The sequence below is a fragment of the Arvicola amphibius genome, chromosome 10 (genome assembly GCF_903992535.2).
Source record: "Arvicola amphibius chromosome 10, mArvAmp1.2, whole genome shotgun sequence".
NCBI classification, from domain to species: Eukaryota; Metazoa; Chordata; class Mammalia; order Rodentia; family Cricetidae; genus Arvicola; species Arvicola amphibius.
The window spans coordinates 57,248,408-57,274,149 of NC_052056.1; the positions used below are offsets into that span (position 1 = coordinate 57,248,408).

Consider the following 25,742-nt stretch of genomic DNA (forward strand, 5'->3'; position numbering starts at 1 on the left):
ATCAAGCTATTGTGATCAGTGGATTAGGCAGTAGCATTTGAATGCTTAATAAGAGTTTTTCTTTAAATTCTGTATTAGTCAGCTCTCTCTTAGCATAATAAAATATGTCAGACAGCTAGAGAGAAAAAAGTTAATCTTGGTGATGTGTTTTGGAGGTTCTGGTCTCTGCTCATGTGGACCATTGTTTAGGGTCCCTGGTGGGTGCTAGACAGCAACAAAGGGCTTATGTCAGAGGAGACTCTTCATTTTATGACCAGGAAGTAAGAGACAGAAAGAGAATGGGGCCAGAGTCCCATAACTCCCTTCAAAGACATCTTGAACTATGTCCTGCTAAGCCCCACTTCCTGAAGACACCATGACCTTCCAAGAGGGCCACCCAAGGGACCAATCTTCTAACATGTGGACCTTGAGGGTCACAATCCAAACTACAGCATAGTCTAAGCCAATGGAAACTAGTAGCTACTATATCGCTAATCATACTACACTAAGGGCTTATCAGGTGTCAGCGCCATGCTAAAATATGCTGCCACATGCTCTCACTTACCCCATGTGAGAGTTCCACGGGAAGAGAACTGAACACCCTACTGTAGACTCAAAGAAGCTTACAGAGGCTGTGGTTCCTTGCCTGCCACCGCTCATCCTGCCAGTGACCAAGCCTAAGCCTGAACCTTGATCACTGGGGCCCCAAGTTTGAGTTCCTAGCAGTTAGGTGACCTTTAATTTTACTGCTGAGGGAACCATGGTGTTCCCTGGGAGCCACACTTACCTCTGGGAGCTTATTCTCCACAGAGCCAGGTCTGGATCTGGCTCTTCGCAAAGCGTGTAGGGCTAGGTTGGAGGGGAGTTTCGGGGACCATGGTCTTGAGAGGGACCACAGGTGCTCTGCTCCCCTAGTGAGGGTGCAGGGGTGGGAAAGGACAACAGAACTCGATAATACTGCCTTGGAGAATCCAGACTGCGAGACTTCAGCAACAGAGAGTTTTCTTAAGGGTCAAGCTACACACAGCAATACTAATTACAGAGACAGCTCATTGGATTAGTCAGTCCTTTCCCAGGGCTTAGAGGTGAGCTTACGATCCTGAGATCTAAGCATGGCATTGTCATCAGGTTCTGGACGCACCCCGACATGGTGCCACAGGAAGGGTGCAGGCTCGATAGATGCCACACAATAGCAGCAGCAGGGAGGATAAAAAGACCACACTTCTTAAGGTCTCCATAAATAAGAGAGGATACATCCCCATGATGTCTTGAACATGTAAAGTCCTGTCCACTGTCAATGTGTTAGACAGCCCCCGTGACTGTCTGACTTTCAGATTCAACTCTGGTAGTGACAGATCTGATGTCCCATTCATTGGTCTGTCTCTGGACTGTGATTCAGACCATGCTGTCCATGAAATCTCAGGGCAGGCATTTCTGGATCTATGTATGCATTCTTAAAGGAGGGAGTAGGTGGGTAGCTTAGAGCCTTGCTTTTACCTGAGCTGCTGGTGGATAGAGCAAAGAAGAGACTTCAACAAACTCTGGTGTGATACTGAGCTCTGGAAAACAAACTCCGAAACATGTCTCTTCTTTTAACTTTAAAGAGCACATAAGTCAGCTAATTTCATTCAAAGCAGTGCATCCCGAGTACAGGTATTTGATGTACCTATCATCCTGGCTTCCTGGGAGGAAAGGAAAAACTCGTTCTTATTCCTGGGCCTCTAAGAAAAGCTGTCAGCTCGACAGTCAACCTTTCCCTCCTTTAGGAGTGCAGTATGTTTTCCGTGACGGAGCTACCTCCACCGCTAATGACAAAGCTCCGAGACGTGGACACGACCAGTGCTGGGGACATTTCTTCTGTACTTTCCATTTCCGGCTGGTGGTCCCCCACCATGGGCCCTTGCAGACCCGTTTCCTGCATAGTCATTTCTGAGTCCGTGTCTACACACTGCAGTGGGAGCAGAGCCTGGTGTCTGCTCAAGGTGTCGTTGCTCTTCTGGGCCTCCAGGGAGTTGTGCCGCGTGGAGTTTCTGTGGGCCATAGCGCTCTTTTGAGGCTCGTCAAAGCTCAGAGAGAAGGTGACTGTGCCACTGCCGAAGATGACCTTCTGTTTGCATCTCGGCTGCTGTGGCTGCTGCTGTTTCTGTAGAGTCAGCGGCTGCTGCTGCTGCTGTTCTTGCTGGGTCAGGGCCAACCTCTGCTGTTGCTTCTGCCTCTCCGGCTGTGGGAACGGGTCTTCACTGTTGCTTTTGCTACTGATGGAGGAGGGAATGGAACCGGTGGAGCCTCCTAGACTGCTGGACCGCTTCCGCGAGACATTGCTGCGGCGTAGCGTGGCGCGGGCTGCCACTTTGAAAGCATGCGCCGCGGTGCTGCAGCGCACCTCCTCGATGGTGTTCCGGGAAGGCTTGAAGAGGATGATGTAGACCTTGTTGAAGAAGATACAGGCCAGCAAGCCAAAGCTGGCTGCCAGGATGGCGATCACCTCCACGGCGGAGACAAACTTGCCGTAGGTGCTGGCATAGGCCGGAATGAAGGAGATCCAAACAATAAAGAAGATGAGCATGCTGAAGGTAATGAACTTGGCTTCGTTGAAATTCTCTGGCAGCTTCCGGGACTTGAAGGCGAAGAAAAAGCAGATGGCAGCCAGCAGGCAGGTGTAGCCGATGAGGGAGCCGAGCGCCATGAGTGAGCCTTCATGGCATGTGATGAAGATGATTTCGTCCTCCAGCTCATGGTTGCGGTAGCTGGAGGGGGGCGCCGTGTAGAGCCAGATCACGCAGATGACGATCTGCATGAAGGTGCAGAGAAAAACTAGCAGGAATTGCAGGTTGAGCCCCACCACTTCCGGTGAAAGCTGGTGGGTATTTTGGCCTCAAAGACCAGGAGGACACGGTTGGTCTTCACCAAGATACACGAGATACAGAGCACGAAGCTGATGCCGAACGCGGGCTGGCGCAGGCGGCACGTCCAGGTCCTGGGGCTCCCCGATGAAGAACAGAGAGCTGGAGAAGCAGCAGAGCAGCGAGAAGAGCAAGAGGTAGGGACAGCTCGCGGTTGGTGGCCTTGACGATGGGCGTGTTTCGGAACTTGATGAAGACGCCCAACACAAAAGCAGTCAGGAGATGCCCAGCACTGCAAAAAGAGTGAGAGCGATTCCGAAGGGCTCAGTCCATGCCAGAAACTCAATCTCCTTGGCAATGCAGGAAGTGTGGTTCTCATTGGACCAGAAGTCATCCGGGGCACTTGTCACAGGCGCTCGCATCTGTAAAATGAACCAGTGCAGGCAGATTCAATTACTGTGTGGCACAGTCAATGTAAGTGTGCATGTGGAGGGTGGATGTGGTCGCTTCATATTTTACTTACTGATGTTTTTTTAAACATCTATTAAGAATAACATCTTCGCAAGATCTACTGCTCCCCTCTCCAACAATTGAGCGTGGCTTATTTTTTTTTAAACACTGTAATAGTTTATAGCAGACACTACCTTGCACCCTAGCAATCTAACATAACACATCAACTCAGTTTCAGGTTTTGTCTGACTTACGATTTTTTTTAAATATGGAGCTTTTATTTTTTATGATTTATTTGTTCTTAATTTTTATGTGCATTGGTGTTTTGCTTGCATGTATGTCTGTATGAAGGTGTCAGATTCCCTGGAACTGGAGTTACAGACAGTTGTGAGCTGCCATGTGGGTGCTGGGAATTGAACCTGAGTCCTCTGGAAGAGCAGCCAGTGCTCTTCATTGCTGAGGCATCTTACCAGCCCCAACTTATGGTTTGTTTGTTTGTTTGTTTGTTTAATTGAATTGTACATGTTTGAGGTTTTTCAGGATGGAGTTGTGGGATGCAAACAGGTAGTAGCCTGCTTACATTAGGAAGTGTACTAACACTGCTGCTGTCTCCAGCACAGCCTGGTTTATCTGGGGTATGTGATTGGCTTTGTTGCTATGCCAGAAGAGCTGTTCCTTGTGTGTGGCCAGTCATCTATGGTCTCAGCTTTTCCAGTGAGGGGGGAGGCCACATACTCATCTATATCAGTGGTTCTCAGCCTTCCCGATACTGTGACCCACTAATACAGTTGTGGTGACCCCCAACCATAAGATTATTTTTATTGCTACTTCCTAACTGTAATTTTGCGATGATTACAAATCTTAATGTAAATATCTGATACTCAACCCTTGGAAAAGGCCGTTCAAGCCCATAGGGGTTGTTACCCATAGGTTGAGAAACACTGGCTTAGATAATAACTCTTTACCAAATTGTCACTGCCTGCTAGGCAGGGAAGAGTTTGGAGCAGGGAAGAGAGCATGGATTTTTCAGTTAGAGATCAGGGTGGGATCCTGGCCATGTCATTTGCTAGCTGTATAACTTTGGTCAGGCTCCTTACATCTCCAACCTGTTTCCTCATTTCTAAGATGGAGGGACAGACAGGCCCATTATCATGGTAAGGTGGAAAGATCAAGACTTATAGTCAATATTTACCTCATCCTTCTAATATGCTAGTCAAAGTTTTATTTAAGAGGCATCTATTTAGAATTTATATATTAATTTGTTTAATTACCAGAGCTCCGTAAGGGGTTTGATTGTGATTCTGCTTTAGAAGAACTTGAGACTGAGTTGGAGAAATGACTCCGTGGTTAAGAGCACTTGCTACTCTTACAGAGGACCCATGTTGGAATCCAGAAACTGACATGGCAGCTCATAACCATCTGTAACTCCAGTTCTAGGAGATCTGATACTCTCTTCTGACACCCACAGCCACCAGGCTTGTACTCAGTGCGCATTCACACACACACAAAATAGTAAATAAATAAGTGAATGGATGATAAATGAATAAGTGAATGAATGAATGAATGGAGAACTTGAGACCCAGGAAGAACATCAGAGAGACTGCAAACACACCAGGCACCAGCAGGCAATCTGTCACCCGACATTGCGTTCCTCTTCCATCTCATGCCCAGTGGAGTGAAGTGCTTAGGCATGCTTTCCTTTGAGGGAGAATGGTTCTAGCACCAGCTCCGCCCAGGTCACCCATGGGCATTGCCTTGAGGGCAGCCTGTAGGCCCATATTTCTATATGGTATGGCAGCCAGGCTCTAGAGCCATAGTCAGTATCTGAGGATGGTCACGTACCTTCCAGACTGGCTGTCGTTACCTAACAAAAGGTCAGGATGTTGTTTGCTCCTATTCTTTGTAATTTGGAGGATGCCTAATAGAGATGCAAGGTTGATTCAAGCCTACGTGACAGCTAGCATACAGAGCACACAGGTAGTTGTGGATGTGACTAAAAGCCATTCACTTGGTTACCTAGGAGACAGAATGCTAATGTATTTACCCCTCATTTTATGTTTGGTATAAAAAGCTGTTTGGAGAATAAAGCGAGAGGAATTCTTTCAGGATGTGAACTCAGGATATCACGAGGGATCATGGAGAATTCCCCTCCCAATAAAGCCATGTGAGTTGTGTCTTTATTCCCTACGCCTCCACGCCGGTCAGGAGAGAGATAGTTTAGGTTGGGGTCTGGTCTAGAGAAATAATTTAGAGCCCGGGCTAGCCGACAGCAGCCCAAGTCTGGCACAGGATCTGTGAGGGCCTGATCCTTTACCTGTCTCATCGCTGTACTCCCCATCGGGACACTCCACACACTCAAAGCAGCAGGTGGGCTCCCCCTCAATGATCCCCTTCCTGGTCCCTGCCAGGCAGTCCCCGGCTGCAGTTGGAGGAAGGGCACCTGCAAGCAGAGAGCACAGAAGGGAGAGGTTTGCTGCTGGGGGTCAAAAGTCAGTCCTACAACTCCTTTGACATGAGCAAAGTGTGGAGTCTGGGTGTATAAGAATCAGTGAGGCTAACTCTGGGTCATTCTAGATGGAGAGAGGGTCAGGGTCCTTGCTCCCGTTCCCTGTAAATGCAAAAGGTGATCAAGCAAGGGCGGACGTATTTGGCAGTTTGCTTCAAACACACAAGTCCTGGGTCTCAGTTGATCTCAGTAGCAACTTCATGAAATTTGTAAAGAAATTAATATGTAATTTATAATTAAACGTATGTGGTGTTTTTGTGATGGCTTCAACAAAATTCTCAGAAAAGTGTCGTTTAGACTCTGAGATTTGTTGGGTTCCTACTGTGTGCTAGCTCTCAGATCATATTTCTATAGAAAATTGAAATTTAATTTATAATCCTGTCAAGTAGCTAGGAGCACAAATGACTGCATTTATAATGATTACCTGGGTTACACATTTACTAACAATGAAGTCTGTCATGCCCATAGCCTGGTAGAGGACATTAGGTTTACAGGGAAGTGTACAGGGATAGCTCCAAGCAGGAGGAGAGATGAGACATGTACCAATGACAGATAATTGCTTGCATTAATAGGGCAAATGATAACCCGATAATGTAATACAGGTACAAGATGGTGGGATAGCCAGTCAGTTTCGGTTTTGGTCATTTAAAATGTAGACAAATTAGTGGGCATAAGACTTTAACCAATGGATTCCAAAAACCTTCATCAGGGAAAGGTCAGGAAACACATCTTGAAACTGAGAGGAGAATTTGCCCCAGGTGGGATTAACTGTCATAGGAGACCTCCCAATGGCAAAGCCATCTCACATTCTGAGAAACAGAAAAATCATAGCAGATTGGTATGAGAACAAGTTGACTCTTTGTTTTCTTAATGAAAAGTAGCTTGGAAGCTCAAAGATCCTAACAGAAAGCCAATGCAAAGAGCGATGCAGTGGCAGTGGGATCTCAACCAAACTCCCGGGATACCTGGTCCTGAGTCTGCTTTTGTAGAGAAGCTGGGGTCCTATAACTTGCTACATTTTAGCAGCCTAGTTAATGTTTTTGTTGCTAACACTACGACCAAAAACAACTTGGGGAGGAAATCATTTATTCCACCTTCAGGGTTGCAGTCCATCATCACCGAAAGCCAGGACTGGAACTGGAGGCGGGAACTGAAGCAGAGGCCTCAGAGAAAAGCTGCTCACTGGCTTGCTCCCCATGGCTTGCTCTTGTATGCAACTCAGGCAACAGCCACCCTGGGCTGGGCATTCCCACACCAATCATTAACCAATAAAACACTTGATGGATTTCCCAGAAGCAAATCTGATAGGACCATTTTTCGTTTCAACTGAGGTGTCTTTTTTCCCAGCTATGTCAAGTTGACAAAAAAACTGACCAGTACATTAGCACACGGCCACCCAGAATGGTCATCATCCCAGCATACCCTATGGCTTTTCTTAAGGAGCATCTTCCCAGAGTGACAGGCCTCTGGTTATTAATCAGGCTTTCATATGAGACATGGGGCAGGACAACCTTGACCAGAGTCATAAGCAATCTTTCTCTTGGTCATATAATGAATGACCTTTCTGGTATGTGGGTCAGCCTGGAGCTATTTGAATGTCCCCATTCTAAATCATAGAGCTCTATTTTAGGCTCACATCTCTTCATGTTTAATAGAAATTAGGCTAGGAGGAAAATGCTCTGAAAGACCATCCCATGCATGCTGGGACGTTTAGCATCCCTGAACCCCAAGTGTTGGAAGGCCATTAATTCTCCTGATCACTGTGACAATCTATAAGGAAGTCACTTCAATCTCAAACTCAAATTCCCTCCATAAGGTAGGTCAGTATGTTTTCCCTCAATGCCACTTGAGAGCCATTGACTGGAGAGATGTTTGTTTAAATATTTGCTCTGGTTGGGGGAAGTTTAGAGTTAGCCTGGGAAACTTAATGACTAGCCGGGGCGTTAAAAGAGGGGCAAGTAATAAAGCGTGGGTTCCCAGGCTCCCTCTCATCACTAGACACTCTTGCAGTTTGTGGGACCCCTGGACACTCAGAGCTGGGCAGCATAGGAAAAAGACATTATCCCAGAAGCCGGTGATGAATCCCAGCCACGCCCCCAAGCCAGCAGTTCCCTGTCTGTGGTGGTTGTGCCATGCTCTGCTCATACCTCCCTGGAGAACCCACTCCACAAAATCTTCTCCTCATTGATGAAGAGTCTCTCTCCTCCTTCTTGGCGTACGCGTTGTAATGTCCAACTTCCTTGAAACACAATGGAGCCGTCCTCTGGGGAGAGGTGCCAGTTGATGATGGAATAGTTCCCCACCAGGTCACCACACTCACTCGAATGTCACCTGCTCCCCCATGTTGTTGGTAAAGTTTAGGTGGCCGCAAGTGCTTCAGGACCTGAAGATGAACAGAGATGAATGAATGGGAGCCATGGGCCGCCACGTGTGGCTATGTTGGCTGTGTACTGTGAATGTTTAATAAGGAAGAAACCTGAATGGAAAGGGTCTTTCTCCAGTTTTGCTTAGAGTGCTTGCATGTGTCCATGGTAGCTCTCATAAGCCATGCTTTATTGACAATACAAATGTAAGTGGTGTAGGAAGCACTCTTTTGAAAATGGGGAGGAATATATCTCCCCTGACTACAGTTAACTGAAACCTCTGCAGATGCAGCATGACCTTGTAGAAGAACCATGACCTTCCTGGCAACTCCTGAGTCAGGTGTGGGGAGAGAGAGGAGAAACACCAAGATTTTTTGTTGTCTGAACCTTGTTTCCCTGTGGTTTTGGGTCCGTGGAGATGTCTTGCTGCCAAATAGAAACAGAAGGAGTACAGCTGGCCACCACTGTTGACAGTCAGTCATGGCATATTCTTGAGTTTATCTAAGGTCTTAGGGATCACAGGGACCTTGCACAAAAGCAACTGTAATAATTGCTAATACGTATGAGTTATTTAAGTGTTTAAATGCATTTTATTGCCTTTGAGGCACGATCCTTAGTGCTTCAGGCTATTTAATCAAAAAATGGCACAAACACCCCCATCACAGCTTTTTGTTTGTTTGTTTTTGTTTTTGTTTTGTTTTTTGAGGCAGGGTCTCACCATGCAGCACTGGCTGGCCTGGAACTTACTTTGTAGACTGGATTGATCTTGAAATTAAAAGATCTGCCCACCTCTGCCTCTTGCGTGCAGGGATTAAAGGCCTGTGCCACTGTGCCCGGATCCACCTGCCCGTTTTATTCATTGGGAAGCGGTGGCATAGAAAATTGAAGTACTTGTGTCCAGGATCACAAGCCCATGCCTGGAAACACCGTGCTCTGCTGAAGCCTGGTTCTACAGCCCTGAGGCACCAATTGAGAAGACAAGTCCAGACACGAGCACGGCACAGGACGTTTCTGCCATACCTCAGGAGCACTTCTCTCTGTTTCCCTTCGGATTTCCTGCCTGAGGTACAGTGTGGCCCGGCTGGGTGGGCTAAAGTGTCTCTCTCAGCTTGAGCACTGACTTTGGGAAAGCATCATGAAGTTTAAACAGAAAGTTCATACAGAGTTTGCCATCCAACCCAGCAGTTCTACACGCAGGTACCCATTCAAGACAGGGGAATTAAATACATGCCACATAAAAACTCCTTGGTGTACAAATGTTCATGGTGACATTACCATAATAATCCAAAGTGGAAGCAATCCAAATGCCCATCGTTTGAAATGACTGATGAATGAAACATTTCATTCCCTTACTATGGGTTGGAGACCCTGTTCTAGAAATTCTACACCCACGATTGATTCAGGCAAACTCTCTTCTTTAGGCACTGGGTTACTGAATGCTTTCCCCTTAAGGTCATGAATAGACATGTATGTCCATTATCACTCTCTCTAGTGATATTGTTTATGATAACCAGTGAAATGGGGCTAAATCAAGCAGATTCAGAGAGAAAATTTAAGATCTAGGTTCTTAGCCCACTTCCTGAAACTAAGCACATAAACAACAATAGATTTTTAAAAGAAACAATTTCCGGGGCTGAAGAGACGGCTTGCTCAGCAATTAAGAGTGCTTACTTCTCTTGCAGAGGACCCAGAGTCGGTTTCCCAGCACCCATATTGTGCAACTATTGCCTTAGTTAACTTCCAGTTCCAGGGGATACAATGTCTTCTTCTTGGCCTCCACAGGCTCCTGCATGCGTATGGTGCACATAAACTTACACACACACACAAACAACAGACACCACACACACACACACCTGATAAATAATTAATTTTAAAAAGAAACACTTTATTAATTTTTCTTTGAGTACTTTCTTAATATATATTAACTCTTCCTCAGGAAGCATGCAAAAGTAATAATTTAAATTTTAACCAGTTTCTGAAAAATTTTAAAGATTTACTTATTTATATGTATAAGTATTTTGCCTGCATGTATGCCTGCACACGAAGAAGAGGGGCACTGAATCTCATTATAGGTGGTTGTGAGCCACCATGTGGTTGCTGGGAATTGAACTCAGGCCCTCTGGAACAATATCCAGTGCTCTTAACCTCTGAGCCATCTCTCCAACCCCAAGCTCTGGATTTTTTTTGCCTTTATAATTCTGTTTATAATTCTCTCTCTCTTCTCTCTCTCTCTCTCTCTGGTTTGAGAGAGAATATTTTGTGTGTGAATGTGGTGTATATGCATGTGTGTGTGCATGTCACATGTCCTGTGCATGTGGCAGAGGTACAAGGACATCTGGTTCTGCTTATATTCCTTGGGGAAAGGTTCTCTCCCATTGAAATGGAACTAGACTGCTGGCCAGGGAGCCCCAGTGATCCCCTCGTCCCGCTTTCACAGCTCTGGGGTGACAGGCACATGGGCTGCATTTACATAGGCTTTTGGAGTCAAACTCAGGCCCTGATGCTTGCATATTAAGTGTGCTTGTCCACTTGTGCCATCTCTCCAGCCCCTTGCGCATACTCTTAATGTCTTTATCATAGTATTCCTGTCACTTGCTCCTTGATAATGCAGAAGGTTTCGACCAAATTTATCAAGCCATACTGTCTGTGGCTGAGACAAAGGGAATGGGGGCTGCCTGAGAACCATGAGCCAGAGGGAACCGGCTGCAGCCGTTCCAGCTCATCTGATGCGGTCCCTTGCCTCCTTCAAATACCTGCAGGGAGAAAAAAACTGCCAAAGACCAGCTCTGTATTTCTCGTCTACGCATATGTAATAGATACACCAGAATTAGTGGCCATATGATCCCTGACGTACCAGGACCACAGCAGCTGGTTGGGTACACGACTCTTCTCTGAGACCACACACCAGGGAGAAGGTGTTGGTCTGTCGATACACTATCTTGTATTTACTTCACTTCTGTTTTCTTTCGGCACATGTCTGTGGCCACGTCTCCTCCTTCCTTAGTTGTTTATTTCACAAGTAGGGCCAACAGGCCGGTTTTTGGGAGGAGATTACAGTAGTATTTGATATAGCCGAGGAGATGGTGGGTCTCCCCTGCAACGGTCAGTCAGATCTATCCGAGCATTTCCCCCACACCACACTTGCTTCTGTAGAAAGCATGTGGATGAACTTGGGAGTGAGGACAGCCACCGGAGTTTAACACTGCACCAGTGTCCTTCTTTGGGACCCATCGTTGGCCAGCGCCTCTCGGGTTCTAGAAAGTGGTGTGGCAGAGGGACCTATTGGCCACACGGCTCTTTCAGAGATAGCACTGGCCTTGACAGGGCACGGGTATCTGGATTTGGCCTTTCTTACCAGCTAGCTATCTGACTTTGGTAAAATAATTGTTGTTTACCACCCGGGTCTTTCCCTACACACAAAGGAACAGTGCTCAAGATCTCTGTTACTGAAAGTGTATCCGTCATAGGCAACCACCCCCAAGGACTCTGCATATTAACTGATTATTAACTTATAACAAACTTGTAAGTCTTGAGACGCCCATTTCTCAGGTCAGGGAAGTGGGGCATAGGGCAATTAAGTGGCGCCCTGAGGTCAGAAAAATGGTTGGCAGCTGAGAACGACTGAGTCAGGACCAGGAGTCCAAACTGAACTGATGACATCACCACCTGCTCATGTGTAGGAGTTAGATTAGACGGGCCATGAGGCTCTCTGTCTCTAAGTCAACAGCTTAACTAGGTAGGAAATTTAGGTTGAGAGGGAAGTTTAAAAATGGGATGGTAGGTAGGGGCTCGAAGAAATGGCTCAGTGGTTAAGAACACTTGTTGGCTTTTGCAGAGGACCTGGGTTCATTTCCCAATATCCACATGGTGGCCACAATCCTTAACTCTAGTTCCAGGGAGTTTGAGGCCATCTTCTGGCCTCATTGAGCATCAGGAATGCAGGCGATACATAGACATACATGCATGCAAACACTCAAACACATAAAATAAAATCAAATCTTTAAAATAAGATAAAATAAAAGTGGGATGGGGGAAGAATCAAGAGGCCATAATTGGAAGAGTAGTCCAAAATGAATGATGCTGTGATTTTCATTTATGGCTTATGCTTTCCTTCTTTGAGACTTAAAAATGTTAAATATACTCTCTGGAGAGATAATCTACATAGGATAAAGCCTGACCATAGAAGTGTAAAGTTCTGAGTTTTATTCAGACACACAGCTTTGTTTCTCTGGCTGTCATCACCCCACCAGGCTCCTTGGTGCTCGTCTCCCGTTAATCAACCCCACAGCCTCACAGCCAGGACCACCACAGTTCTGCCGCTGGAGATAGCCAGAACGCCTTGTGAGTGGTCTGTACTCTTCCTCCTCCTCTCGAGACCATTGTGAAGCTAACATTCCTCTGACTTGTCTGTCCACTCTGTACTTGGCACCAGCATTCTTCCACACAGACCCTTCTCCACAAACTCCACCTATTCCTCAGGACCAGCCGGCATGACATTTTCCGTTTCCTTCTTTACTTCTGGTTCTAACCTGGATGATATTGTAGTCTTTCATCCGTAGTCATATGAGTGAGAAATATATTTTAGTCAAAATTTGTGTCTAGTCCAATACCAACCTTTATTTGCTTACTAAATCTTATTTATTAAGCAAAATTAAAATTATTATTATATTATTCTGTTGGTGGGTATTTTGCCTTCATGGATATTGGTATAACCGTGTTCATGATTGGTGCTGGGAGAAGCCAGAGGACAGTGTAGGCTCCTTAAGACTGGAGTCTCTGTGTGGGTGCTAGGACTGAACCTGAGTCCTTCGGAAGAGCAAGCAGTTGGTACTGGTAAATTGTCGGGCCATCTCTACAGCCCCCCTAAGCTCCATTTCTCACTTTTAACAAATTATTAATTAGTGTATTATTATTAATTATGTGTATGGATGTTTTCTCTGAATGCATGGTCATGTCTGTGTTCCATGTGTAGAGACAAGAAGAGGTCATTGAGTTCCCTACAACTGGAATTAGAGATACTTGTGAGCCACCATGTGAGTGTTAGGAATTGAACCCAGGTTGCTTGGAAGAACAATCAGTGCTCTTAGGTGCTTGGCCATCTCTCCAGCCTGTAAGTTATTTTTTAAAGTATCTTTACTAGTTCTTTTGGCATGCTAGCTTATAAGTTTTATATTTGAGCATGTTATATTCTGCATTATTTGCCTTTAAGTCATATAATGGGGAACATAGAGGTGAAAAATTACTTTATACCTAATAGCAATGAGAGTCTTTAGATTGATTATTCCTGGCGTGCGCGCACACAACACCACACACACACACACACACACACACAGCACACACACACGCACACACCTCGCGCGCGCGCGCGCGCGCACGCACAAACATGTATTTTTTTAAAAAAATGGCAATGGAATTTGAAGCCGAAACCTCGTGACTTCTAGGTAAGTTCTCTCCCACTGAGTTGTAGCTGGTGGGGATGTCGGGAAAAGGGAACCTTTGTACAGTACTGGCAAGAATGTAAATTAGACTAGCCACCATGACTGCCAGTATGGAGTTTCCCCAAAAAGCTAAAAGTGGAACTACCATATGACCCTGGGTATGGATCCAGAGTCCAGGTCAGCATGCCCCAGATACCTGCACATTTCAGGACCACTCACATAACCAGGATCACTAGTGTGTCTGTCAGCAGATGAATATATGTATGCATGCATGCAAACATACATACATACATATACATATGCAATGGAGCTTTCATCAGTCACAAATGAGAATGAAATTATGTCATTGGATGAAAAGAGATAGAAACAAAGATGATCCGATTGAACAAAATAAGCCAGACTTAGAAGAAAGACAAATATCACGTCTTGATGTTTCTCTTATTTGTGGATCCTAGATTTATACAGATACACAAATCTCATCTATGGAGGTGAGATTGTCTGGGGGAAGGATGGGGAATGTCTGGGAGAGTGGATATGGTCAAAGCACATGACATACTTGAATTAAAGTGTCTGTGAAGCCCATCACTATGTACACTGAATACACGTCAATAAGAAGCAATTAAAATAAAAAAGTATTTAGGTATTTCTCCCAGAAAAAGCATTCTTCTGTTTTCAGAATCTAAAAAGAGAATGATAATTCCACTGAAAAAGAAAAAAAATACTCTTCTTGAGCTCATACATCAGCACAATGTGTGGATTTTTTTTTTATTTTCTTTGTGGAGTGATGGGAGGAAAAAGAATGAGTAAATCAGGGGAGAGAAATGCAGGCATAATGCAACCACAGTGCATTCACATATCTCTGAGAAGGACATGTGTATCTCCAAGAAGGGCAAATGAATGCAAGTTCTGAGAATGCCTCTTTCTTGTGTGGTGATATTTCCATCTTGTGGCCTTCACGGGTATTTCCACCAAAGGACTCTAGAGTCAAGATGTATGCATTGTGAGCCTGAATGGGAAACACCTATCTGCATACATTCTAAGAATCACTAGAGGTTTAGCCAGACACAAGAGCCTAGAAATCCTCCACTCACAGGTAGGACTTTCCATCAACTGAAGAAAGCTGAGGCTTGGCAGGAAGCCAGCAAAAGTGAGGACGAGAGATGAACAGAATGGATATTCATGGGAGTCTGACTTGAAGAAATTTCCAGGAGAAAACGAGTTTTGACAAAAAGGAAAAGTTCATGGTATCTGGGAAATAGAATGTAATGCTCCTCAGGGGGTCCCTTTCGTGGGATGTGGGTCTTCCTTTATGGAACATAGACATGAAAAGATGAAAGACAGAGATGCCACACCAGCAGCTAATGAGAAACAAGATAACGAGAAACAAGATTTCCGCACCAAAAATTAGTGAGAGTTTTGAAGGGTGGTGCCAAGCAAACGGCTTAGAAGCAAAGAGCTGAGAGATGGCAGGCTGCAAGCTGACTCTCAGATTAGACTGTGTATATAGGCGGCAGGCTTCTACATACATCTCCTGATGGCAGTCACCGCTTACTGGTACATCTATAGTGAGAGATGTGAACAAGATCTTAAGAGTCTGGAGGCTTCCAGGACTCAGTGGAGACTAGAGAAGACGCCTTGGCTAGTGCCAGCTGCCATTCATCCTCAGAGCTCAGGACCCACTTTTCCCTTCCTCATCCATCCCTCTTTCTTAACCTTTATGAACGTAAAGCTACCATAGTGGCTACACACAATGACACCGAGAGAGGGTACACAGAGACTGGGATGGAACCACCTGTGCTGGGAATACTTCTAAGCTTTGCAGCAAAGAGCAGCCACAAAATTTCCTCCCCCCCACTTTGTGCAGGTCAATTTGGTTTGCATTTTCTATTTCACTACTAATATGTGTGAGCCATTGCCTTCCTCCATCTTACGTCCTCGCCTGGGAGGAGATCACAGGAGAGCCATGTTTCTCACCGGAAACGTCTTTCTATTCAACCCTACCCTGCTCCTGTTGCATGTTCAAGAGCCAAGTCTTCCTTTCATGCAACACGGATGCGAAGAGATGGAAAACAATGATTTACCACCCAGAGATTGTCCTTTAATTCATCTTAAAATTCTGCAACTGAGATGGGCAATGGCGACACACACCTTTAATCCCAGCACTCAGGAGGCAGAGGCAGGTGGATCTCGAGACCAGCCTGATCTACAGAGTGAGTTCCAGGACATCCAGGGCTACACAGAAAAACCCTGACTTGAAAAACAAACAAAAAAACCTGCAGCTGAAACATGACTCCAGAAGTCTTCATTGTATCTTAACTGTCTGCTTTGGTGGTAGTTCAGTGTGAAGAAGGAGGCTTGGGTATTCCACAGAGATTAGAAACTTTTGGGTAGCAGTGGTGTTTGAGTGAGGTTTTCTCATTCAAGGAGGGCTGGGAACCTGTGAGTCCTGGCTTGTTTTATGAGCACAGACGGCTACTCCTTAGAACCACATGGGAGTCTCTACATTAACATTCCTAAGCTACACACTCTTTGTTTCTTGGTATCTTCCCTGAACGGTAGCTGGGATCTATATATAAATCTGTTCTACATATCATATTTTGTCAGCTGATTGACTATAAGTATGTTAAGATACCAGTATGGTAAGGACTGGGGGGATGGCTCAGCCAGTAAAATGCTTGCCCTGCCAGTTTGAGGACTTGGGTTCAGATGTCCCGCACTTACGTAGAAGGCCAGCCATGATAGCACGTCTCTGTAATCATCACTTTGGGGGAAGGAGGAGGAAACAGAGACAAGAAACTCGTTGACCATCAATGAGATCCAGGTTTGAGAACTTGTCTCAAAATATTAGGAGGACAGGTATTGAAGACGCCATCAAACAATTGATCTCTGGCTTCTGCATGCATGTGATACATGTGCCCCCCACATGAACATACACCACACACACACACCACACACACATGAACATACACCACACACTCACACATACAAATTATGACTGTGATAGCCACACATCTGTTTATAGCTTGCAAATTTACAACTCGTGTTCATATCTCTGTAACTTTATGTTTGTATTTTCATATATTGTGTATCATCTTGAAATGACACTTGGGAGGAGAGCAGGTTAGAGGTGAGGGGCTGCGTTACAGGGGAGAAGAAGCTGTCATTTAGTAGAGACCCGGGCTTGCCTAAGATCACAGCTTAGAAAGGGGGTGCTGGAGGAGAGAGAGAGAGAGAGAGAGAGAGAGAGAGAGGAGAGAGAGAGAGAGAGAGAGGAGAGAGAGAGAGCAGCTGGAAAATTTTTTTAAAAAAGCAAGGGGGTGCTGAAGTTGAATCATTTGATTCAGATCCAGGGGATAACCCCATTCCATTCTCACGAAGTCTCTCTGATAAAAAATCTGGAACCGAGAAAAACATACAAAGAGTGTAAAACAGAGTCCGCATGAAAAACCAGAGTTCACACGTAAGACAGGAGCAAGCCACGTAGGATATAATCCGGGCCTGGTTGTTTCCTTCAGAAGTTTGTGGGTTGACAAACATTGTATTGTCACTTCCATGTGTAATTCAGAACTTCAAGACAACTAAGTGGCTACCTGTAAGACAACCTGTAAGACCTCCACTTACGTTCTGAATTTCCTGTAGTTTGGGCTAGTGTTTCCCTTTGAAACATTTATCTTTTAGGTTTGCAGTGCCTTCCACATGCTTGTGTCCCAAGCTTGTGCTTAGCTGGCCAACTGGCCAGTCCAGCACAGGCTGAGTGATGTCACAGCAAATGCAGTGACTGAACACAGTGCTGCTTTCCTATTTGTTAGTGTACGGAACAGAATAGGTATTGACCAAATACTGCTTATTCACGAGGGAAAATACCTTTAGCTCAGGTGTTTTTTCCAAGCCACAATAAATCAGCTCCCAGACACTTGAGAACTTGCAGGGAGCGATGCTTTAGGTGTCTAGAACATTGGGCTAGTAATCAGTTGAGCTGTAGCTTTCTAGCAACAGTTAATCAAAACACCAGCAGTTTGGTAGAAGTCAGTTTCTCAGATGTTTGAAAAGGTTTCAGGAATCCAAAGTTCTACTTGGTGCTCATTTTGATATTGCGATTTTGTATCACTCTGGTTGCAATCGACCCTGTCTTAGCTGACTTAGAATCACCTAGGAGATGAAGACATACCCATGAGTGTGTCTATTTAGGTTCCTTCAGAGGAGACTGCCTGAGGAGAGACTCATTCTGAGGCGGGTGCCATCCCACTGCCTGAGGGGATGGAAGGAGGGGAAGAGAGGTCCTTGCCTGCCTCTGCATCCTGGTTCGTCAGGAAGTGAACAGATCTTTTATGCCACATACTATGATGGCTGTGATGTCCTTCCCAAGAATATGAGACCAATGTTGTTGTAGATTAAACCCTTGGAAACCAGGAACCGACTTGTTTCTTTCCTGGGGCAGCCTGATTCTGCCTATCACAACACAGAACTGCTAGCTAAGTGAGAGACTTACCTGCCAGGCCTCAACCTTCTTGATGTCTGCACAGGACCCATTGGTAAACAGACCTCGTCCGGGTAAGCAGGTGTATATGTCTTGCAGGGCATGGGCAATGGAGTAGACAGCTAAGTACACGTTGTAGGAGATCCGCAAATGTTCATAATCCATGTAAGGCGTCTCCACGCTGCTGATGTTCTCATCCCCTGTGCAGAGGGGTCGGAAGGCAGTGGAGCTATTGCTCAACCTGCTGCCACCTTCCTCGTGACTTCTTAGGAAGGTGTCCACAGGCATAGGCCCTTTGGCGCCTTCTTGCAGGTGGCAGTTAAAAGTCTCTTCCCAAAACATCTTTGGCAAACCCGTTGTGGACCGACTTCCTGGGATGGACTTTCTGCAGGAATTCTCGGAAGCCTGGGATCTGCCCAGCCTTCAGTCCGAACCCAATGGTGCCCCCAACCACGTGGAAGTATCGGGCATAGCATCAAGGAGGAGCTGGCCCAGGCCTCGCTGGCCAGCCAGATTCTGCCTGTGATGTTGCGCCGCACAATCTCCTTGATGAGGGGGCTCGAGATCTGGGCCGCTGGAGAAAACGACGATGACCTTGGCTGTGGAGTTCTGGATCACTTCCACCACCTGCTGGATCTCCTTCTCATCCGAGTACTGGGAGATGAGCTCGCTGAAGTCGATGCAGATGTCCCTCTCCTCGGCTTCCTCCCGGAACTTCTCAATGCCTGGCCGTCCGTAGTCGTCATCGGCGGCGATCGTGCCCACGCCAGTTCCAGCGGAAGTACTCGATGATGTCGGCCATGGCCGTGGCCTGGTGCTCATCGTTGGGGATGGTGGCGGAGGAAGGATTTGTATTGATTCTTATTGCTGAGAAGCCTGCTGGAGGAGGCATAACTCACCTGGGAAAATCAAGAAGTCAAGCATGAGTGAGTGCGTGAGGTTCCAGCCGAGTTCCAAGGCTTACCTTAATGTCACTTGTCAAACAAGTTTAATGTGGGCAGGATGGAGGTGTGTGAAAACTGTTTCACCCAGACACAAACCCTGTTAGTTTACTGGGGGAGCTTCCTAGTTCCCAGGGCGTGATTCATGATGCTACCTCGAAACTGGGTCTAGCAATAGCCTTCGCCCCTCCACAGTGAAATGTGCTAATCTCTTCAAGGAGTCTTGTGCCCCCTGTAACCTTCTAGCTTCCTGTAAAGCTTCTCGTTGGTTGCACTAGATCTATGTGTTCACTTGACACATGCTTTGCCTGTTGGGCCCAGGTTCTGATCTGAACTTTATAGCTGCCTCCACTGCTCTGAATGCTTTGTACGTAACCCGCCTCTTGGAGAATCAGCTTTCCTCTGGTTATGAACTAGTCTCTTCAGAGGACCCCAAAGAGGTCCTTCCTCCCCCTCTGCTCATTTTCTCTCTTCCCATTTCCTGTCTGTTTCCCTGGGCTCCTGTCCTAGTTGCCCCTGCTCTTTAGGTAAAACTAACACCAATTCCGGTAAATTCTGTTTAGCTTTTAGGTTCAGTTAAAACATGCGCGCCCGGTATGTAAATTTAGTTGCCGTGAACTTCAATAGCAATAACAAATATCATCAGTAAAACACCCTGCCTTCTGACTTGTCAGTATTTCAACCATCATATGAAGCCCCTTGTTCAGCTTCAGGGGAGGACTAATACGTCATATCTAGGCGCTGATGGGAGCCTCTAAAACATTACAGAGGCTTAATGATAAGAAGGTCTGGAGAAGGTGTGTTGTTGACAGGTGTGTTGTTGACAGGTGTGTTGGTGACAGGCCCCTCTCTGCGCTGGAGGCAGCTCTGTGTTTGCTCATGAATGTCCATAAGGGAAGAAATTCTTTGATGTCCAGAGATGACTTTGGGGAAAGCGCCCAGGTACCACTATGTAGTATAGAGCTCTGCAATGTTTTTAAAAATGTTGTGGTTGAGATAGGTGATGGTGCACGCCTTAATCCCAGCACTCAGGGGGGCAGAAACAGGCAGATCTCTGTGAGTTCGAGGCCAGCCTAGTCCTCAGAGTGAATTCCAGGACATTCAGGGCTACACAGAAAACCCTGTCTCAAAAAAAAACAAACAAACAAACAAACAAAAATCCTAGCACAGAAGACTGACAGCGGAAGAGCTGGCTAACCCAGGGTCTCGTCTCCCCAGGCGCCAGCAGATTCCTGAAAGCTACAGAGGACCAACACCTCTGCTTGGGCCCCTGGGAGCACCCCAGGTGTCATCACAGCTCCCCAATCAGGGAGTCCCAAGTTAGTATAGCATATCTTCTGAAGAACAGAGCATCTGTTACAGCATCCTTCTTAACAGCATCCTTCTGGGAAGTGACACAGCGCTCAACAGTGTTTGTCCACTAGTTTTCTAAAGCTCACCTGAACTTCCTCAGAAAACAAGCGGAAGAGACCCACAGGGATGCTTTTTGTATACTTCTTACTAATTAGCTTTGTTTGGGGAATGTTTTAAAGTCAACATTTCCAACAGGCTTCTTTTCATCAATTAAGAGTCTTTACATGAAAAGTGTCAAAGATACTGGCCTAGGAAAGATTCAGTCCAATTTGCCAAAGGCAAGCATAGCTTCTCTGGCAGGGTTTTGATCATAGAAGCTGTAATACAAAACTGACAAACTTTTGAAATTTGAATAATCCCCCTTGTTCCCACAGAAGCTCGGGGTCTAGGTGGTTAGATGAAATGACTTGTGTACATGTTATTAGAGCCTGTTTGGAGGGTCTTAGTAGGGAGCACAGCTCCTCGCTAACCCTCGACTGTGGTCCTCTTCTATTCAAGGAAGGGCCCCCTTGACCATGTGAACAGTGCCAGGAGGAGCATATGTGTGGTGAGGAAGAAAGGGGACACCTGCCTAGGCAGCCAGTTCAAGCCACAATCAACCCTGGGCGACCAATGGGGTGACAGATGTCCGTCCCAGTCAGACCACTGTCATATCCACATTATTAATTTTGAAAGCTTTGTGGATCCAAAAAACTGACTTGGGTGTCAGGGTTTATACAAAGACAAGATTTACCATTTCTAAACATTTGCCCATCATCGGTCATTTCTTCATTTTCTTTAGAAAAAAAATGAAACAAAAAATGTTCATAAAGGGATACAAATTAAAGCTCAAACTACCACTCTCATGGATATAGTCTCTTAATTTATTTAATATAATATTCGACCATTTCAAATGATGACCTATAAAATCAAGTAAATGTCACTCAAAGAAAAACCCTTAAAGCCACATCAAACTTTTCTTGACAAGTGGAGAAAACTAAGTGGACAATTCGAAAAACCTTCTGACCACAGTTTCTTCCAGCTGGTCTTTTTTACAGTCACTTGGTGGCACGGCTGAGTGTAACAGGGCTGGTCATGAGGCTCTACCCACAGAGCAGTGTTTCCTTGCTCTGTCCTGTAATCCACTGGGGAAAGATCAATCTTCCGCATAGGCTGTAGCCTAGCCTATCAAACCGTAATCTCTGCAGGAGGGACCCAGGCAGAGCGACTTTTAGAGCTCCCGAGTGATTCTAATGTGAAGCTGCAGCAAAGAACTCCCGATGAAGATGAACCTATCAGTTTGACTGACAATCGCTATAGGGTTTTTGTTTGTTTGTTGTTTGTTTGTTTTTAAGACAGGGTATCACTAATGTTGGTAGTGCTGGAACTACCTGTGTAGAGCAGGCTGGTCTCAAACTCACGGCGTGTGTGCATCACGGCACGCAGCCAGCTGCAGTCTTCTTAACACATTCATCATTCACACCCTTGGCCTTTGACTCTCGCCATGCAGAAGCGAAGCTCTCCCCTTCTCGTTCTTTCTTCTTTCCTTTTATCTGATGCCATTTCCATCTCCTAGCACGTGGCTACCGGATGACAGCTTATGGTCAGGGTGCATTGAAAATAGTGTGGCACAGTCTGCCAGACTTAAACATGTCCAACCTGACTAATGCAGACCGGGTCAGAACATTACGGTACAAAAATGACAAAGCTAGGGCTTTCTTATGGGCCACATCTTTACTTCCCAAAAGTGAGGGTCTCATACACAATGACAAGAGTGTCTGTGTTGTTGCGTGTCTGCAAAAGGATTGAGGCTGTCAGCAAAGAAGCAGACCCCCCTTGCAAGAAGAGAAATGGCAATTTATTCGTATGAATTTTGAAGATTAAATTTTAAATATTGAACACTAAAAACATCTGAATTCTGATCTCTAATTTACAATTGACAGCTATCCTACAACCAAGCTGTTGCAATTTTCCTATCCATGGACAATTAAGCTCTACTTGCAATTCACACTACGATGAAGGGATGTAATAGAGCTATAGTCACTAATTCCAAGAAATGTTGACTGGATGGCTCATAGTGCTAAAGGGGACAATCAGGGACTAAGATGGCATTGAGAGTTTGCTGTCCTTTGGTATGGAGGAGGAATGCAGCTTTGAATCAATGCTTATCAATACTTGCTTTGGTGAGTGATTGGTATGTGAAGATGCACCTTCCTCCCACCCAGGATGAAGACTGTTTGCTCATGTATACTCTGTAAATATTTGTTGGCAGAAATTAGAGCATGCTCCATTTGAGAGTGTGGGGACAGTGATCATGCTCCCGCTCTATGGGGAGACCTGCTTCCTTTCCCTCTGAGCTAAGTGACGATAGGGAAGAAGAAATTTGGAGTGGACAGACTTAGGGGCAGATATTTCTGTTTTGAACGGTGCTATTCCCATCAGAGGACCTTATTCCTTGTGATAAACATAGAAAGTCAGTTACTAAAGGAGTAAACTGGGAAATGACAGGAAAAGAAGATCAGGATGTGTACATGCACGGTGTGATTAAAAAGAGCTGGAAGAGCAGTGGTGGTCTCAAGGTCTCAGAGACCCCAAGCGCTCATGGTACAGTGCCGAAACAACCTTTGTGCCCATCGCAAGCCACAGAGGACACTGCTAGCACACAGCTCTCCAAACCTGGTCCTCCTCCTCCTCGCCCCTGGTGACCATCTAAGGAGATGCCAGTTGGCCTGGAGAGATGGCTCAGTGGTTAAATGGTTGAACTGTTCTTTGAGAGAACCTGAGTTCAATTCGCAACACCCATGTTGGGTGGCTCGCAACCACTTGCAATTCCAGCTCCAGGACCCCTCTGATTACCAAAGGTAGGCACTAACACTCATGTACATACCTGTAAATGCACACACACACACACACACACACACACACACACACACAAGAATAATAAAAATAAGTTCCAGATAGAGGCATCAGTACCTGTGGGATGTAGAAGAGCCCAAGCAGGTTGGCCACGGCAGTGGAGACGCCCGAGCCGGTCGCTCCCACCACTGCAATGGTGGAAGGGATGTGCTCTGAGCAGTTGCAGAACTCATCCAGGTTCAAGGAATCGATTTTGTTCTGGGCAACAAAACTCAAGGTGGCCTCCAAGGCCTTGGAGACGGTGTTACAGGTGTCGAAATATTCTGTATCCCAGTGTCATTTGGGAAGAAGGGCGGGGCTGCTGTTTATCTCCTCGATGGCAAATATCATGGCTTGTAACCATCGAAATCCACGGAAGTTGTACCTGGAAGGAAGACATGGACGTCATGGGAGAGTCTGGTCAGCTGGTTAGTGTACAGGCCTCCAAAGCTGGGCTTGGATCTGGACTCTATTACCCTGCCATTTGGGTGTACGCTCATGGCCTCTGAGGTGTCCCCCATCTAAGGGAGGTGACGCTGTGGCAATCACATCCCACTACATAGCTCTAAAGGGATCACGGCCAAGGACAGAGCATCAGATTGAAGACAGAATGGTGACAGAGTAAAAGAAATCCTATGGGAGGAGGGACTATATGAGCAAGGGGATTCAAGATCATGAGGGGGAAATCTATAGAGACAGCTGGACCAAGCTCATGGTAACTCATGGACTCTAGACCGACAGCTGTGGAGCCTGCAAGGGATTGCGTGTGGGAGACAGTTATGGAACTTGATATACCTGAAGGCCCCCTGGCAGTGGGACCAGGATCTATCCCTGGTGTATGAGCTGGCTTTTCGGAGCCCATTCTTTGATGCAGGAGGGAGGGGGGCCTGCCTCAGCTTAATGTGCCAGGCTTCATTGACTCCACATGGGAGGGCTTACCCTTTGGAAGGAGTAGATGGGGAGGGAGGGGCTGGAGAGGAAGGCAAGGAGGGGAGAAGGGAGGAGAGGTAGATGGGAGAACAGTAGTTGGAGTGTAAAATGAATAATAATAAATAAAAAATAAAAATAAAATACATATAAGAGGAGCTGATGAGAAAGCAGAGACTATTGACTTGGAGACAAAAGATTTAGGGGGGACATGTTAGCTGCCGTCAGCTGTTCTGAGAGGCCGCAAGATATTGAGCAACCTGAGATGTCCCATCTCCGCCCAGGTATGTTCTCTGTGTATGACGGGGTCAAAGGGTGGGTAGTGTGGGGAGTAGGATAGAGGATGGAGGTTCGGCTTTTTATGAGAAAGATGCTTTACCAGAGAAAGTCTCCAAATGCAATGGCTTGTATTTAGAAACGGCTTGCTTGAGTCATAGTGGCTACATTGTCTCTTTTAACTAAACTCCTATATTGAAGATGAACAATGAAACCAAAGCAAAGTGGTCAATGCTCATGAGTCACTGGAGCATATAGGCTAAAGAGAAATTTCCTAGGGAAGTTTACGAGAGCTTAACTGGACTTCCTTCTATACATTTTTAATTACTCAATCAACGAATGGATAAATTACTTACTATTGCAGGATTGATGATGAAACTCAAGTACATTCTAGAAAGGGCTGTACCACTATGTTAAATCCCCAGCCCTCACTATCTTTTTTTTTATTTGACTGTGGTTTTGAGACAAGGTCCTGCTGCTGAGACAGGGTCCTGCTATGTAACCTGGAACTCTCAGTCCTGCTTCACTGCTGGAATTGCAGTATGTACCATCCTGTGTCTTGCATTGAGCAGCATCGCTGCCATACGCTGTCACTAGACGAACAATGATGCTTTGGCTATCAAATGACTGGCCCTTGGCCAGCCTGGGGTTTTCTATGGGTTTTTTATTTTATTTTATTTTATTTTATTTTTTAGAAAAAGACTTCATTAGGGAAAGAAAACAGAGGAGTCAATATGCCTCAGCATGATAGCCCATTATTTGCAAAAAGAGAGAAGAGGTTTTTAATATTCTTTGGGTCTGTTGTGGCTTTTTTCTATCTACCCAGAGATGGACAGATTCTTGATACAGCCTTTCCTTACCTGATGCACTCCACGGACTCTGGTCTTGACTTCAGATCTTGATCTTTGGCTGCTACTCCAAAATGGATAGGAAAGAGACCCCCAAGAATAATGTCCCCCTTCTTTTGGGCTCGCTGGTCGGGCCCGTAGGCAGAGGAGTGACAGGCAAGAGCCAAGAGGGCCAAACAGCAGCTATAAGATGCCATGGCTCTGCCTTCTCTCTAGGGGGCAGTCAAAGGTGCTAGTGGTCTGGGGGGCCCCAAGATTGTCCCCCTTTGGTGCAGTTCACACCTTCTGGTGGGGACACATGTCTACAGAGTGGTTAATGACAGAATAGAAGTGATTGCGCTTGTTTCTCCATTTCTGCCTTCTTCGTTGCAGAGGTGTAGGGTGGTTGGTCCTCGAGTCCTGAGAAGCGACATCATGTAGCCACTGCCCCAGGTGCTGCGAGAAAGAGAGAGAGAGAGAGAGAGAAA

The 25,742-nt window shown here is 45.9% G+C and overlaps 1 protein-coding gene across 1 annotated transcript; it reads right to left on the reverse strand.

Moving 5' to 3' along the window:
* Positions 1–1,741: 1,741 nt before the first annotated feature.
* Casr (calcium sensing receptor) lies at positions 1,742–25,472 on the reverse strand. The gene is given in 21 exon segments (XM_038346435.1): positions 1,742–2,814; positions 2,817–2,952; positions 2,954–3,022; positions 3,024–3,103; positions 3,106–3,220; positions 3,222–3,244; positions 5,587–5,686; positions 5,688–5,712; positions 7,915–7,982; positions 7,985–8,023; positions 8,025–8,096; positions 8,098–8,142; positions 8,144–8,161; positions 18,069–18,395; positions 18,397–18,520; positions 18,522–18,613; positions 18,615–18,821; positions 18,823–18,891; positions 18,893–18,955; positions 23,303–23,609; positions 25,288–25,472. Coding segments are annotated over 21 exon segments (3,237 nt in total).
* Between the last annotated feature and the right edge of the window lie 270 nt (positions 25,473–25,742).